This window comes from Lineus longissimus, chromosome 14, assembly GCF_910592395.1.
Source record: "Lineus longissimus chromosome 14, tnLinLong1.2, whole genome shotgun sequence".
Classification (NCBI taxonomy): domain Eukaryota; kingdom Metazoa; phylum Nemertea; class Pilidiophora; order Heteronemertea; family Lineidae; genus Lineus; species Lineus longissimus.
In genome coordinates, this window is record NC_088321.1 from 4120583 (window position 1) to 4138294 (window position 17712).

General features: G+C 40.9%; 1 protein-coding gene across 1 annotated transcript in view; it reads right to left on the reverse strand.

The window, feature by feature from the left end:
- LOC135499040 (uncharacterized) overlaps positions 1-17712 on the reverse strand; it is a 30979-nt gene that overhangs the window by 3095 nt on the left and 10172 nt on the right. Inside the window, exons 7-23 of the mRNA XM_064789673.1 lie at positions 15908-16023; positions 14594-14697; positions 13052-13171; positions 10994-11135; positions 9841-9969; positions 8910-9035; positions 8144-8397; positions 7771-7827; positions 6391-6501; positions 5789-5867; positions 5435-5596; positions 4618-4723; positions 4136-4219; positions 3686-3764; positions 2714-2836; positions 826-986; positions 201-310 (exon numbers count right to left, since the gene is read on the reverse strand). Coding sequence (XP_064645743.1) covers positions 4643-4723; positions 5435-5596; positions 5789-5867; positions 6391-6501; positions 7771-7827; positions 8144-8397; positions 8910-9035; positions 9841-9969; positions 10994-11135; positions 13052-13171; positions 14594-14697; positions 15908-16023 — 1481 coding nt within the window. The 3' untranslated portion in view covers positions 201-310; positions 826-986; positions 2714-2836; ... (1 more) ...; positions 4136-4219; positions 4618-4642. The remainder of the gene's footprint in view (positions 1-200; positions 311-825; positions 987-2713; positions 2837-3685; positions 3765-4135; positions 4220-4617; positions 4724-5434; positions 5597-5788; positions 5868-6390; positions 6502-7770; positions 7828-8143; positions 8398-8909; positions 9036-9840; positions 9970-10993; positions 11136-13051; positions 13172-14593; positions 14698-15907; positions 16024-17712) is intronic.

Here is a 17712-nt window from a genome sequence, read left to right on the forward strand (position 1 = left end):
GACAAGGACATCCTTAAAGAGATCAGGGTTTTTCAGTGGCCTCAACAAGACCTGAATGAGATTGGGGATTCTGTGATATGCCATTAAGCTAAATGGACTGCCAATGACTTACAATGGCCATGTAACTCGGGATAGAATCGGCATTCTCTACACACCAGTAGCAACTGAAATTGTTGAAATTAAATTGAAAGAAAACTTACAGGTTTTTGTGCAAACTGAACCAGTAGCAGTAGATTCAATCTCCTCTTCATTTTTGTTCATTTCCACATCATCCAAAGATTCCACATCCTAGAATAAGATGAATGACATCCTAGAAGTAGAAGAATGGATCAGCTTTAAAAATAGATTACTAACACGGGGTATTTATATAGGGTTCTATTACTCATCAGGTGAGTATGCTGCTTTCAATGAGTTCATTGCCAGGTGGCTCTTTAGGAAAGAAGTATGCAAGTGATTCTGTTCTTTCAATCCTCCACAACCTGGTTCAACATTGATCATGGTTGAGGCAACTGTCACAAAGATACTACCATATAGTGGTTGCATCTAACGGTGGCCAGTGGAACCAGGCTGAGACTGGTCCAGCGACCGGGAAATCAATGAAAACTAGCAGTGGCGGAATAAGAAAAGACTGGCGTTTGAATGTAGCCACTGCTTAAAGGAGTGTAGGTAAGCTTAGGCTTAGGCTTTTATTCACTAGGCCAAGGGTAGTTCTCTGCCAATCCCAACTTACCCTAAATCAACATCTGTGCCAAGAATGCATACAGAGGGCTTTTTTATAGACATCATACATAAAGAGACCGAGATCAACAAATGAAATAAACTTACTGAAGACAATTGGCGATCATCATATCTTTTATGTGCAGTGTGGTATTTGATGTTCTCCCAACCTCCTTCAGGGAGAGTTGATCCCGCTTCAGCTTTTCGCCAGCTAACATAAGTTCACAGCCCTGAACCTTGGTCGTTCCCTCAACAAAATAGAACAAGCTCTGAAAAGAGAAAATATACCCATAAATGGTGAGGCAGACGCAGAACACACAGTGCTGCAAGTGATGATGACTGTGCATTTCTGTAGACCCAGGTGAAAGTTCCCGTTTCAAACAGGATTTTACCAATATGGTTGACGCTGAGACAGTCAGGCCTTCTGGTGAGGAAATACAAATTGAACTAGATTGAGAAATCTGCTTAACAGCAAATTAAATGGGCCCCCGAGTATTGGATGGAGGGAGCATTGGGTTATCCTAGCGATAGTAAACTGTTGTATGGATTACATTATCCTAGCCAGAGAATGAGGGTGGAGACAGTTCTTGGTAAGTATAGTTCAGAGTGCATCACTCACTGGGTGAGGTAAAGTCTTGGGTTTGAAAGTGTTGGGGAAAGTGTTTGAGGCTTGTTTCTGTTAAAAACATTGTTGACACCATTCTCAGTTGCTGCTTTGCTGATCTTGGACAGTGTTTTATCAGTTCAGCTACTGAGGTAGGCCTAAAACACTTTCTCCAACACTTTGAAAACAGAAGACTTGATGTTACCCATTGTCTGTGTAAGGGGTGGGTCTGTAAAAAGACATGTTTGAGATGAAATTGAAATAGCATTGAGAATTAAAGATGCTTTCCCAATGCTTGACTGGTCCGGCAAGAGGCATTGCCAGGAAAACGTGACGTCATTTTGGCCATTCTTCTTACCGCACGCCCTCCCTCTCCGTAAAACTTGCAGACATGGTGTGAAGTGGGAGGGCGCACAATGGGAACCACACTGCCGCGATGTTAATAGTTTCTATTTATAGAATTCAGCGGCAGAGATTTTAATCACGGAAAAAGTAGATTAACTCGGCTAATCTCAATGGATTTTACCCAGGAATGTTTTCAAGGCGAGAGAAACATCTGATTTAAGTACTGCGCTTATTAGATTTCATGTTCATGCCGAAGATTGGCCTGAAACGTGGACGAAAAGAGTGCATTATCGAGTGTTGGAGAGGTCACGTGATTGGACGAGAAACCTGAGCGAAAACAATACTAACTCCAGCTCCCAGAGAGGGAGGAGCTGGAGTCATAAAAACGTATCTAAAGCATCGAAATATTCTGAGTTTTGAAAAATCGTTTTGCGATAGTCCATGAATCGAATTGGGTTTCTTTATAATACCTCCATCGTCCCATCGCTCGACCAACTCCTGAGAATAATGACGTCATTATGACGGGGCGGAGCTTATGCTAATGTATCAGCGTCTCGCCTCTGCGCATGTCACAGCGCATGTCAGATTGAATCGCGACTTCGGCATGTTGGGAGAAGACGATCAGACGAATCTCAGCATAAAAGCGTCAATAACATCAAAATGAGGCGAAATTTTGAAAAGTCTTTAGTGACGTCCCTTGGATGGGGGTATGCTTGGTGGGTTTGGGGTGAAAGATTTTTGGTTTGTTCAGCTGTTTCAGAGAACACTCACACTAAAGTTTGGTAACAGATAGAATGCAGAATTCCAGCAATATCAATATGGTCCCCAGACTGTGTGGTCTGGGGCCCATAAATATCTCATCCATTTTCTCATTCATGATATCAATTCATTCATTCAGGGCTGTGCACATCACAAACACACACAAATGAAGTTTTTGGCAACAAAGTTATTGAATGACACTCGTGGTAAGTTCCACCTCTTTTTTATCCACTATCAAGAAGCAACATGGCTGGGTTCTGAGAGACGAGAGAGAAAGTTGTCACATACCAGGACAGTATCCGTTTCCCGGAATCGCCTCGTTAAATTCGTTTCAGGGCACACAAATTTCACCTGGATACATCCCTCCTCATCTGGTTCTGGGCCCAGTTCTGCAAGCCTCTTTTCTGTCAGCTGAAGCACAAGAAAACAACTCTTGAGATTTAAATCAAACAATACTCTTTCTGATCCAGGTGCTAACTGTGGAGTGAGGACAAGAGGTCAAATGAAAAGTTGGTTAATCACTTCTCTGAATATAATGCAATATCTGAAGGACCCCAACAAATTGTTTCTCATTGACAAATCCATGTAGTTCTCCAACAAGGACTTCACCAAGCCAGTCAACTGGATCAAACAGGGGGCTAAATTTGGCCGAACTAGCTGTCGATACCTATCAAACGGTGTGAAGTACACCAGTTTTAAGTTCTAGTGTATGTGAAATTCTAAATAATTGATTCCTGATTTCCAGATTCCATCTTTACTGATTTCAGGCTTGCATTGGTCGCGTCCTCTTCTAACCTTCACATAAGCAAGCGGTCGATAGCATTTTCAACGTGTACACATTTGGAGGAGCGTTGTTTCAGATTCTGAGGAGTCACACTGGACCAGCCAATCATATCACGATATCTGTTACAATGTACCATGACCTGCCAATCAAACCATGATCAAACCGAGCGGCGGCAAAATTCTTTTGAAGTCTGACCCCGTTTTCTCTTCGATTGTTATTATCGTGCTTTTGAAGTCTCAGTCAGCGTCTTCTGATTGGTCGCAAACAATTCAGCGCAAAGATTGGACGGGCTCAGCGATTGGTCCTGTCAGAACGTAGTGAGGAGTAAGCAGACGAAGAATTATGTGAGGAGTTAGGCAGAATTATGTGAGGAGTTAGGCAGAATGATGTGAGGAGTTAGGCAGAATGATGTGAGGAGTTAGTCAGAATAATGTGAGGAGTTAGGCAGAATGGCAAATTCATACAGCATTACTAACCTGACGTAGTTCTTCTCCTTGCCCTCCTTTCAGTGCGTGCAATCTGGAGGTTTAGGCGAGCAACCCTTCTTCAATTGGCCTGAAATTGAACATTTCATAGGGTCAAGAAACTGTGTGGAATAATAGAAATGAAACAACACTGGAAAATAATCGCTCGCATATTTCAACCAATTCAATTAGGTCTAATCGCCAACGTTCTTGTCTAATGCAGATATTGGAGGCAGAGAGACCCCCCCCCCTCTCTACGGGCTGAATCTCTGCGGAGTACATTGCTTGCCTGAAGTCCCTTAGAAACAATTTTCTGATTTGTCACCATACTGAATATCAGACCAATCCCACTTTTAAAGGAACCTTCCTCATTAATAATGCCACAACGCTCCGACAACAATAGCTGGTACAGCATTTTGGGTATAGAGGGGTAATAGCTGATAATCATGGATTGCATCTTACCTTTTCACCATCTACAATCATACTTTCCATATATTCCATATCTTGAATAACACGAACGTTTTCTGTTGCTGTTCTTGGATGGTGCTGCAAGGCAAGAAACACGTCTCATCAGAGAAATGTTAAACATTATTCAACTGTTAGTGTTCAGTTCACTCTGTCTGAGTAAACGAAACAATACCAGTCATCTTACAAATTGTCTCATCAAGATCACCTCAAGCACATCCTTTAAAGCTGACCAGCATGCTTTCTCAGTGACAAATTGGCCAGAATAAAAACACCAACAGGTACTTCCTTGACCTTTGGCCCCTGGTGGCCAGAAGGTGAATCATATGAGGTCATTTTCCGTGTCTGAGTAGCGGTCACCAAGGAATGTGTATGTGTACCAAGTTTCACGTCAATTGCTTCAGCGGAAATGAAACATGCCACCCATGCCTAACGTTGACGGACGACATTATTTATAGTGTGTCATTGTAAAGGCTCACAGGTGGGCCAAAAAATGAGGTATTCTCAATTCCATAACTGTTCAGCTATCACAACAGTGTCATCCATCTCTATGTCTGGGCCACCGGCAAAATCTCTCATCTCCAGCTGAAATAGAGATTTATGCCAAATTTATTTGCTACTGTGCAAAGTCTGCCAGGAAGAAAATGAATCATAGCATCCTGTCAGTGTCATAGAATGATCGGATAGAATTATTTAACTTGAACATGTTGAAGATACTGCATGCTTCAGAGATTATCATCAGTAATCAGGATATACACAATACATGTATCATACAATGATACATAGATACTGTGTCTGCGGGTTTAAGCCGGTTTCGGGTCGCCTGTACAAAAGACCTGTTTTACCTGTAATAGGCCTATGTAAAGTGACATACCGAGCACCGGCTAAAACTCACAGACACAGTATGTTAGTAATGTGACCTAAGGACATCCTAAAATCTATTTCAAAATGGTTTAGATTGAAATGGTCCATAGATCATGGGCTTACCTGTGGACCAACTAAATGAAGAGAACAAGACCAACAGACAGTGTTAATATTGACTCATATATTATTATTGCCTACCATAGCCATCTCAACTAGCAAAGGTGAGGTTCTCATACATGAAGTACATCAGCACATCCATTGTATGTAATACTATGCATCAGAAACAACCTGGTGAGTCATGGTCACTAGAACTGAGATTTACGCCTGTAACCAGGTTGGGGACTGATAGTGATACATAGTACTGGTGCTGAAGAAAAACCCCGCTGCACATGTGGTGCTACTTCAGATCATATTCAGTACACTTATACTCACCACTACTTCGCCTCCAGCTGGAGTGCTAGCAGCAAGGGCCATGGTTGAACTATTAGTATCAGTGAAGAGGGAGCTTGCTTGACGTCTAGATCTAGATGTCTGACCAGAAGTCGTAGCAGTGGAGATAGAGCTTTCCTGGCGGATAGATGCCCGAGTGGACAACTGAAATATGTTTAAAAGAAAGAATGATCAGCAGAAAGCATTGTTACAAGTACTGCTCAATGCTGATAGGCCAAGGAAATGTGGCACATGAGGATATAGAAATTCCAGCAGTGCTACTGCATACAGTGAGTACTCATTTGACTTCAAAATCTTCACTCAGTTTTTCTAACCAGGTGTGCTCATCCCACTTACCTCAGAATCAGGTGCATCAACATCTCCACCAAGATCAGGAAGGAAATCGTCTACCGGTAATTCAGGCCCACTACGTGTCCTTAAAATACAAAAACAAAGTTATTGTTAAAATCAACAAATTATTGGAAATCAACAATGAAGTTCATGGTTTGAAGCCGCCAAAATGTGTGATCATCATTTTGCAAGGATTGTTGTAATCTTATAAGTACTGAACTCATAAAGCAGTATAGAATGGGTGAGGTGAAGTCTTGGAGTTGAGAAAGTGTAAGGTGTTGGTGCTACACCTACCTTCACCATGGTAACACCATCACTACACCAACACTTGACATTCCTGATATTCTTGCTGCAGTGTAGTCATGAACAACACTGCCCAACCATGGCCAAAGGAAGTACTAGTAACTGACATTTATTACTTGTCGAGAAAAATGACGAAAAACATAAACAGCCTGTGCTTTTGAATGTAATGACAAACCTCCCTGATAAGCCTGGTAAGCTTAGCTCAGTTTGACCTAGATTGACCTAGATTGTCAGTTACTTCTTTTGCCATGGTGGGACAGAACAGCTTTCTGGCCTGATAATTGCATAACCATAGTTTAACTTACTTGTAATGGTGCTTCAATTCTGGTATCACTTCTTGATCTTCGACTTCGATGAAGTTGAAGTCGGATGCGAGGTCGTGATTGGGGACGAGGTCTTTCAGATGCAGCCTGCCTCTACAATGACGAAGAAATTGCTCAAAAGATGTTCAATCAGGAATTCGTTTCACCCCTAGCCTCATTCTATTGCACTCTTACAATGTTCAAATGTAGTGATGATAGTGGACATATTGTGATGTGAAATTTTAGGGAGAAAATGAAACGGTGACCTTGACTAGATCTTCAGACATTTTCAGAAGTGTTCACTTCAGGAAAAATGTGTAGTCCTAAAAAGAGTACAAATTCGGCTCAAATACAATTGTTTCCAAATTCTAGAGATTGCAGACTTGGCAATGCAGATATAACATAATTTCCCAACATTTCAAAAAATACAGTGTAGGTAATATGTTAAGGGATAGAAAACAAAAGTTCCAAAATGCAGGTGAATTTATCACTCCTCTGGTCCCAAAAAAGTCTTCTCCTCTCAAGTTAGTTACCAAATATTCAATCAAAATGCAGGCGAATCTATCACTCCTCTGGTCCCAAAAAAGTCTTCTCCTCTCAAGTTAGTTACCAAATATTCAATCAAAATGCAGGCGAATCTATCACTCCTCAAGTCCCAAAAAAGTCTTCTCCTCTCAAGTTAGTTACCAAATATTCAATCAAAATGCAGGTGAATCTATCACTCCTCTGGTCCCAAAAAAGTCTTCTCCTCTCAAGTTAGTTACCAAATATTCAATCAAAATGCAGGCGAATCTATCACTCCTCTGGTCCCAAAAAAGTCTTCTCCTCTCAAGTTAGTTACCAAATATTCAATCAAAATGCAGGTGAATCTATCACTCCTCTGGTCCCAAAAAAGTCTTCTCCTCTCAAGTTAGTTACCAAATATTCAATCAAAATGCAGGGGAATCTATCACTCCTCTGGTCCCAAAAAAGTCTTCTCCTCTCAAGTTAGTTACCAAATTCTCAATCAAAATGCAGGGGAATCTATCACTCCTCTGGTCCCAAAAAAGTCTTCTCCTCTCAAGTTAGTTACCAAATATTCAATCAAAATGCAGGCGAATCTATCACTCCTCAAGTCCCAAAAAAGTCTTTTCCTCTCAAGTTAGTTACCAAATATTCAATCAAAATGCAGGCGAATCTATCACTCCTCTGGTCCCAAAAAAGTCTTCTCCTCTCAAGTTAGTTACCAAATATTCAATCAAAATGCAGGGGAATCTATCACTCCTCTGGTCCCAAAAAAGTCTTCTCCTCTCAAGTTAGTTACCAAATATTCAATCAAATTCGAAGTGCAGGTGTAGTAAAATGACAAATGTGCCACCTTCAAAAAGAAGAGTAGTAGCCTACCTGATTATGACTAATATCAGGTAAGTTTTCACCTGCTTCCTCCTCCTCGACAGTTTCCTGAAGAAAAATATCTCTGGTTACACTATGAAGACTTCAAGACCACTAGAGGCCCTAAATGACAATCAGCCAATCACCACGCAGAGATGTTGCGAATGTTCTCATTAGCCAACCACCACCTCAAGAAGAAAGACATTTATGTATTGGAATCATACTGACAGATCAATGACCTTTACAAACTAAGATTAAGTAACATTTTGGACAGCCAGTGTAGATATTAAGATAGGCTTAAAGAAACATTGTTTTTTTGGGATAGTCGAGTCGGCACAACTATTCGTGAAATGCATAAGTTTAATGCATGCCTGAAAATACTTACACTCTGACAGATGTAAGTTCATCCTTCTTGAATTTTGTGAGGAGAACAGCAAATCGATCGACAATGCCTCTTTCAGTTGCATCCTTTTTTTCTTGTCCCTCCCCGGTGAAATAAAAATTAAAGTTCTGAAGCACTTCTTTCCACTTTGACGGTTCAGAGAAAGGGTTGATGGCTACAATCTCTTTTAGAAGCGCTACATCCTTCACCATAGTGAACTTATAAATCTTCCTTTGTTGAGGAGTCGTAGACATTTTCTAAATAAAAAGAGATTCCTATAGTTTATTACTCCAAGGCCTAGGCTAGGCCTAAATCCCTAAGAAGCTAAGGCAGTAAGGGTCCCTCTATATACTACTCTGCCTATCCGTCCTGTAAAAAACCTGAAATCTTGGCTCTCAGAGTAGGGCGTACGAGTTAGATAATGACATATCATATTGTCAAATTTGATCAAAATTTCAAAACAAAAACTTCGGATTTTAATTCAAAACTTGATCGATGAGAGGTTGTCCTTAACAGAGAGGTTGTCCTTAATAGAGAGGCTGTCCTTAATAGAGAGGCTGTCCTTAATAGAGAGGGTGTCCTTAATAGAGATGTTGTCCTAAATAGAGAGGTTGTCCTTAATAGAGAGGTTGTCCTTAATAGAGAGGTTGTCCTTAATAGAGAGGCTGTCCTTAATAGAGAGGTTGTCCTTAATAGAGAGGTTGTCCTTAATAGAGCGGTGTCCGCTAAGGGAGGTTCCACTGTATTTGTAAATAAATATCATCCCTACCTCTGGTAACCGTCGATACATGAGCTCATTGGCAGACGGTCGGTATTCAGGCTCACGTTCTAACATGTCCTTTATCAGGTTCTTGAAATCTTCTGAATAGTTTCCTTTCACTGGGGCAAACTGGCCCTGGAAGGTGAATGAAAATAATTTAACTCCTTCAGTGCCAAGGATTTGAGCATTTTCATCACCGAAATCTCACAAAAATAATTGTGATACACTCATCGAAATTCTTCAAAACCTTCGTCGTCACCCCTAGTTTCCATAAAACAACAATGATAAGTGGGGGCATATTGGGATTATGCACTAAAAAGTGGGAGTGGTAATTTTTGGCCTATTTCCACCATTTTTTACCTAAAATGAGGGCTGGCAGACCCCATCTCACTCTCGCAGTTGAACAATCTATTCAATTAGGACACCCCAGACCAGAGAAACCATATGAAACACATTTGAGTAGCTGGGGACATCTGGTGTTGTTGTGAGGAACTAAAATATCTGTACCTAGTTTCAGCAAATAGCATCCCGCGAAGTTACTATTTATATCTCACAAGGTCATTCGCATAAGATATTGATGGCGTTTTAGTCACGTGACAGTCGGACATCGACACTTATTTCAACGCATTTGAGCTTATTTCAAAGTCAATTATCTTTGACCCTGCATTGTTTTTAGCATGAATGATACCATAGAGTCAGAGAGAGAAATATTCAGAACAATTATGTAGTATTTCCAACACTCAGACATGTGCCATATTGAATCTAACTGCCCTAGTTAGAAAGCCTGAATCCATTACGAAACCGCATGTTTGTCCGACATTGCCTGTAATTCAGCGATGGGGAAATAGAGGGCAGCAGCTGCAGTGACGTCATCTTCGCGGAATGCTATTTTCCTGAACCACCAGTAAACTTGAACAGTGAACCCCTTTAAATTTCTTACCTTCATAATTTTATTGACCAAGGCGGGCAGATTCGATCCCTCGAACGTCTTCTGTAAACAAGCCATTTCATACAGAATGCAGCCGAGTGCCCAGATGTCTGACTTACCATTGTACTCCTTGCCTTCGCACTGTAATAGAACAAAATGATAACAAAACTACCTGATCCGAGTCACCAGGTCGCACGACATGATTTTCTCCGGCCTGAAAGCTCGAGACGGCAGGTCACGTGCTTTCAGGCTGGAGAGGATCATCGAGTGCGATCTGGATGACAAGGATCAGCCACGAGTGAAGTTTTTTAAAATCATATACCACACATCGCAAAAAATATCAAGAAAATGACAATTGTAAAGGCAATTTTTTTTTCATTTTTCACCAAACATTTCTCTTGAAGACATGACTATCTTTTGAGTTGAATGGAGAGCTCTCTATTAGCACTTTCTGATGGTACCATTAGTAAACCTATCGACATCCCCATTCTTTGGAAAACTCTCAACGAGCACTTTCTAATGGTACCATTTGACATAACCATTCACAGGAAAGCTCTCAGCGAGCCCTTTATGGTACCATTTGTAAACCTATTGACATGACCATTCTTTGGAAAGCTTTCAATGAATACTTTTTTGCAGTACCATTTGTAAACCAGTTGACATGACCATTGATTCGAATGCTCTCAATGAGCACTTTCTGATGGTACAATTTGTTAACCTATTGAGATGACCATTCCTTGGAATGCTCTCAATGAGCACTTGCTGATGGTACCATTTCTAAACCTATTGGCATGACCATTCACTGGAAAGCTCACAATAAGCCCTTTCTTATGGTACCATTGTAAACCTATTGACATGACCATTCATTGGAAAGCTCACAATGAGCCCTTTCTTATGGTACCATTGTAAACCTACTGACATGACCATTCTTTGGAAACCTCTCCATAAGCACCTTCTGATGGTACCATTTCTAAACCTATTGACATGACCATTCATTGGAAAGCTCACAATGAGCACTTTCTTATGGTACCATTGTAAACCTATTGACATGACCATTCATTGGAAAGCCCTCAATGAGCCCTTTCTTATGGTACCATATCTAAACCTACTGACATGACCATTCATTGGAAAGCTCTCAATGAGCACTTTCTATTTAGAGACTCACCATTTCGGGGCTGATATAATAAGGCGTTCCCATCACTGTATTCGCTCCTTTATCAGCAGTTGACATTATCTTTGAGATTCCAAAGTCGCCGACTTTAACAACGCCCTCTTTTGTCAGGAAGATGTTGGCCGTTTTCATATCCCTGGAGAAATTATCAAAATCATTTTTTTTAGTAGGAGAAGTTACTCAATAAAATGCAGACCGACACTAACGAAATCAACAACTTTCCTGAAAAGAAGGAAATAAAAGAGTGGAAATATCAATGTCTGTCCAATTTGTCCGATTATCAAAAAATGTCCGTGGTCAACTACCAGTTTACTTTTCACCATTTACTTGCCTGAATGTCCGGAATATCATATCAAAATTTCAGATTCACAACCCCATGCAGTATTTGATGCGTCGCGGTCAAACATTGACAATTTTACTGCTAAAAGGCTTAAAGTGATACTATGATGTGATTTTCAACTTTGCGGAAATACGTCCGTTTTTAATTGTTGATCACAAATGCGAAGCTCAAATTTTCCATTTTTGATTAGATTTTATATTATAAAATCGCTGTTTTATTTTAATCGCGTCAGACTGGCCAACTGCCGAAGACGTTTTGAAAAACCCACACTAAGTCACGTGACCTCATGACATCACAACATGAACAAGTCAGACTGTCGAATATTTCCCTATTCGCTCTAGGAAGAAGCTATATCCGCAGTAGTTCGCGTACGCTCAGGAAAATCTACGTCTATCAATCCCTTAGGCCTAAAAGCATCTAATACAAACTGTGTGAGCTTTGGCCATGCATGCACCTGCAGCAGAGACACAAGAGCAAAAGGGCCTGGGTTTAATCCTGGGGAGAGCCCAGGATTGTATTTCAGGATGAACCGGCGTGGCTTTCGAGGAACGTAAATTCCTGGTTCTTCACAGTCCATCGAATGAGATGTTAAACCAAGGTTCCTTGTATCTGATGTCTATGCCAGGGCAGGTTAAATACCCCACCAAGTGAGAAACATGAGTAGCTTGCGTGGACTCTACCTGTGGCCGAAGTCGATTCACTAGACAAATAACTCAATTGGTGCATAACCATAGTGGCACACATAAACGCTCATCCTGCCTCGGAGGAGGAATACTCCCTGTAGAAAATCACCTGCAAGGGCAGAGTGAATGCTGAAGAGGAAGAAGAAGGGACAACACTCGACCGCCGATAGGGAGATCGGTGTTTTTCTGGTGTATTACGCTGGCAAAAATGCCCAGTTAGGTGGCACTGTCTTAACCTTGTTGGTCCGACACATTCAAAACAGTCAGGGAGGACACTAAATGTGGCCCACCACGGCAAAATGGGTCGCATGTCTCACAGAAGATGAGCCTAAAATGACACCAGGACATAAGAGTCACGTCCACTACATAAAACGCCAGTGTTGGTACGGAGTTTTTGCGCTTACACCTGTTAATTTTCCCCTGGAAAACGCCAGTGCTAGAAAACGCCGGTGTTTTCTTGTCACGACGATGGATTCAGGGCTAAATGGGGGCTAATTTAAGCACGGCGTTTTATGTAGTGTAATCACAAAAACGCCGGCGTTAGTAAGTTTCTACACTCGGCGACAGGCGGCGTGGTTACCACTGCGCATTTTGTGTCGGTCAATCGCGACTCCAACAATAACAAAAAATCGGAGAGTTCTACAGGAATTTCATATAGACCATGCCATCTGTCGCCGTGTTCAATAACTGCTTCCATGTAGTGGAAGTCCTCACCGTGTCTTCTCCGGGCTTTTTCTGGTTCGGAGTATCCCCGGGGTTTAAAAACGCCGGGGTTTTCCATGTTGTGGACGTACTACTATTATAGAAGAAATCGATTTCACATAAGGCAGACAATAGTGAAATGAACAACCAGTCCGTCTCAACCTGTCAAGCTCGAAGCGACATGCGACTCATTTTGCTGTGGTGGGCCACAAATACTAAAATAGATCACAGATACACTGGCAAAATTTGGCGAGTAAAATTTATATAAATTTTATATAAAATTCGACTTCTCTAAATTTTATATATAGAAAACTTTGCAGAGACTACCTGTGTAGTATGTTATGTTCGTGAATGTGACGAATGGCTGCCACCATCTGTTGGAAGATTTCTAGTATTTCCTTCTCGTCCAGTGGAGCGTCCCTATGAGAGAGGTATTGAGCTAGCGTCCTGGAAAAAGGAATCGAGGAAAATAAAAAATTGCAACTTTTTACATGAGCATAGCGCTTTATAATGCAGAACAGCCTCAAAGCACTTTATATTATCTACAGAACATAGATATATTAATGATAATGATATTAATCATGAGACTTATATAGCGCTAAATCTAACTGGTTTCAGTCGCTCAAAGCGCTTCACATTATTATCCCTAACAGTCTCAGAGCACTTTATATTTTTTACAGAACATAGAGAATAATAATGATAATAATCATGAGACTTATATAGCGCTTAATCTAACTGGTTTCAGTCGCTCAAAGCGCTTCACATTATTATCCCTAACAGTCTCAGAGCACTTTATATTTTTTACAGAACATAGAGAATAATAATGATAATAATCATGAGACTTATATAGCGCTTAATCTAACTGGTTTCAGTCGCTCAAAGCGCTTCACATTATTACCCCTAGCTATCGGCCTGAACATTTTTGTTTCAAGCTCGACTCTCTGGGAGTATCACAGGTCCGAGCTGCAGCTTTACAGCACTCTAGACTAACATTCATAGTGGGCCATCTCTGCCAGCTAGGTACCCATCTACTCCTGGGTGAAGAGAAGCAAGTGAGGTAAAGTGCCTTGCTCAAGGACACAAAGGCGAAAGATAATCTTTAGAAAAAAATAAGTTCAGGGTTTTCATGACAAGTCAATCTGTAAACAATTTTGGAACGAGATGCGAGTTGACTTTGTCGATGATTAAAGGCCTACGCGGTTCGTAAAAGAATTTGAATTTGTAATTGAATTTGAAAACTTTAATTGCGTAAATACATACTGAATATAAATTTCAACACTGCCGTTGTGTAGACTGATGTACAAATACAGTGGAACCTCCCTTAGCGGACACCTCTCTATTAAGGACAACCTCTCTATTAAGGACAACCTCTCTATTTAGGACAACCTCTCTATTAAGGACAACCTCTCTATTAAGGACACTAGTTCTGGTCCCAAATTGGTTGTTTCCATTCGATTTGACCTCTCTAATCGGGACACCTCTCTTTTAAGGATAACATTTGTCAGTCCCAATGGTGTCCTTTAAAACTGATAGGTTCTACTGTGCTACTCTAAAGTGAAAAGTGAAAAGTGACTGGGCAGCCGACAGCTTGGTAATATTGCCATTGCCATAGGACAGCACTTGTCAGTCCCATGGGTGTCCTTAATAGAGTGGTTCTACTGTAACTTACCCTCCATTTGCATACTCCATTTCAATCATCAAGACGCCGTCTTCTATTAAGGACAACCTCTCTATTAAGGACACTAGTTTTGGTTCCAAATTGGCTGTTTCCATTGAAGTTGACCTCTCTAATCAGGACACCTCTTTATTAAGGACAGCTCTTGTCAGTCCCATGGGTGTCCTCAATAGAGTGGTTCTACAGTAACTTACCCTCCATTTGCATACTCCATTTCAATCATCAGGACGCCGTCTTCTTCAAAACTATCGTAATAACTGATGATGTTCGGGTGGTCTAAGACGGCGAGAACTTTCACCTGAAAAGACGAGATCGTGTCAAAAATCAGACGACTTGCCTGAAGTATCTGAAAATACAGGTAAGTACAGTAGAACCTCCCTTAGCGGACACCTCTCTATAAAGGACACCCTCTCTATTATATCAGAAATTGCACGACTTGTCTAAAGTACAGTAGAACCTCTCTATTGAGGACATCCTCTCTATTATATCAGAAATTGCACACCTTGCCTAAAGTACAGTAGAACCTCTCTATTGAGGACACCTCTCCACAAAGGACACCCTCTCTATTATATCAGAAATTGCACACCTTGCCTAAAGTACAGTAGAACCTCGCTATTGAGGACACCCTCGGGACTGACAAGTGCTGTCCTTATTAGAGAGCTGTCCTGATTAGAGAGGTCAAATTGAATGCTCACAACCAATTCTCGACCAAAAGTAGTGTCCTATATAGAGAGGTTGTCCTTAATGGAGAGGTGTCCGCTAAGCAAGGTTCCACTGTATGTGAAAATAAGTAACAAAATGGTTTAAATGAAATAAGCACAAATTTGACATTTTTCAATATTTGGCTGAAAATGGGTCTTTTTCACACTTTGTCCAATTCTCACAAAGTAAGTAAAATATTGAGGTGAGAGCCAAGCGTCAACTAGGACTCTATCAGATCTATTATAAACAATATTGGGTAATGTTTTCATGTAAGTAGGAGGAAACCTACGATATTGAAGAAGACACTCTGTTTCTGAGTGTACCCGTACGGAATGGTAATTGAACCTGGGACGTCAGAGGTGACAGGCGCTGTTGTTTCCACTGCGCCACTCTGACGGCCGCAGCAAAGTGAGTAGTTTTAGATATTTTTGACTTAAAGGTGTACGCCGTTCGTAATTACTGGTGGTCTAAGAAAATAGAAATGCAGTGATACACAATGCCGGAGTGCCGTTATTATGCATGCAAATTTGTTGAAACTTGGTATTTATAGTATTTGTATATCAGTCTATGCAATGGCAATGCAGAAATTTTCAATAAGCCCACATTGACGCAACTGGAAATTTTCAAATTCATATTCAAATTTCACTTTTTTTACAAACCTACGTAGGCCTTTAATAATAATATTTTGTTCAACATGTTCAATTGCTGAATTTTCCGCATGAAATCTCCAGCGCCATTTTTTTCATGAAATAGACAGAAGACAACAACGCCGGGGATATCACTGTACATTTCTTTACGACTCTCACCTCGTTAAGAGCAAGTTGTCTCTCTGCTGCATTCAAGTCGTGCATGTTGATTTCTTTGAGTATGACCAGGGAGTCGTCGTCACGTTTCCGGTAGAGGACGGCCGCACCATATGCCCCTAGAAGAAATTAACAGTTAATAATAACTAAACGTATTTATAGTGCCAAAATCTACCTGAAGTGATCAATGACACTTTACAATTACTTACTTACTTACTTTTTTGTACAATAAGTTAATAGAATAAGTCTAATGCCTGTAGCGATGAAAGAGGAAGGTTTTAAAGGGAAGCTATGGGAATGATTCCCCATTCGACCAACAGTTACATGAAAGAGGAAGGTTTTAAAGGGAAGCTATGCGAATGATTCCCCATTCGACCAACAGTTACATGAAAGAGGAAGGTTTTAAAGGGAAGCTATGGAAGGTTTTAAAGGGAAGCTATGGGAATGATTCCCCATTCGACCAACAGTTACATGAAAGAGGAAGGTTTTAAAGGGAAGCTATGGAAGGTTTTAAAGGGAAGCTATGGGAATGATTCCCCATTCGACCAACAGTTACATGAAAGAGGAAGGTTTTAAAGGGAAGCTATGGAAGGTTTTAAAGGGAAGATATGGGAATGATTCCCCATTCGACCAACAGTTACATGAAAGAGGAAGGTTTTAAAGGGAAGCTATGGGAATGATTCCCTATTCGACCAACAGTTACATGAAAGAGGAAGGTTTTAAAGGGAAGCTATGGGAATGATTCCCTATTCGACCAACAGTTACATGAAAGAGGAAGGTTTTAAAGGGAAGCTATGGGAATGATTCCCTATTCGACCAACAGTTACATGAAAGAGGAAGGTTTTAAAGGGAAGCTATGGGAATGATTCCCCATTCGACCAACAGCTACAACCTTAACATCTACGTAAACTGCGTATTCTTAAAAACAACTGTGGCTCTTGGTTTTATAAATAAACAAACATTAATGAGTGAAATGGATGATTTTAATTGCTTATTTTTGAATCAAGTATGCCGCCATCTTGGTGGATTTTAATCTGCTCTCTCCTCCATACGGAGAGCCAATGACGTCATTCATGCAGCCATTGTGACAATCAGCTGTTCGAACAATGGCGAATGCTTGGAATGACAGATGACAGTTCTTCGATTTCTTCGGGTTCTTCGTCGACGTCCGGTGATGAATCCTTCGATTACAACCGTGCATCAGCAGAAGAACGAGCAGGTCTAGTTCCCTATGCGTTTGAGCCAAGGACCGGGGTAGAAAAAGGTCTGGAAACTTAGTGGAAACGAGTAGTACTCGCCTTGATGAAAAAACCCCACTGCATCCATGACGTCATTCGCCCGGGAGATTTGAACAAACATGGCAACCCCCGCAAACTGCTTATCAAATGCAATTTTCTGCACTATCTAGGAATATTCATCACATCCTTGGTGTAGAGTATTTGTTTGTCATGTAACTTGGTATGTATTTGTTAAAAAAAATATTATTTTGCTGCATCAATTTATTCCCATAGCTTCCCTTTAAGGCTGTTCTTGAAGACCGGGATGCTGTCATTTTCCCGTATAGGACGCGGACGGCCATTCCAAAGTTTTGGAGCAGTGCAAGAAAAAGCCCGGCTCCAAAATTAACCGACCTGCTTCTTGGTCGCGACAGCAGTAGGCCACTTGCAGAACGAAGTTGCCGCCTCGGCTGATAAAAAAAAAATCAATGAAGGAGCTAAAATAATCAGGGCCAGAGTTGTTGAGACACTCGAAAACAAGCAAAAGCACCTTAACCCTTTAACTGCCGAATATATTTTTCATAATTTTCA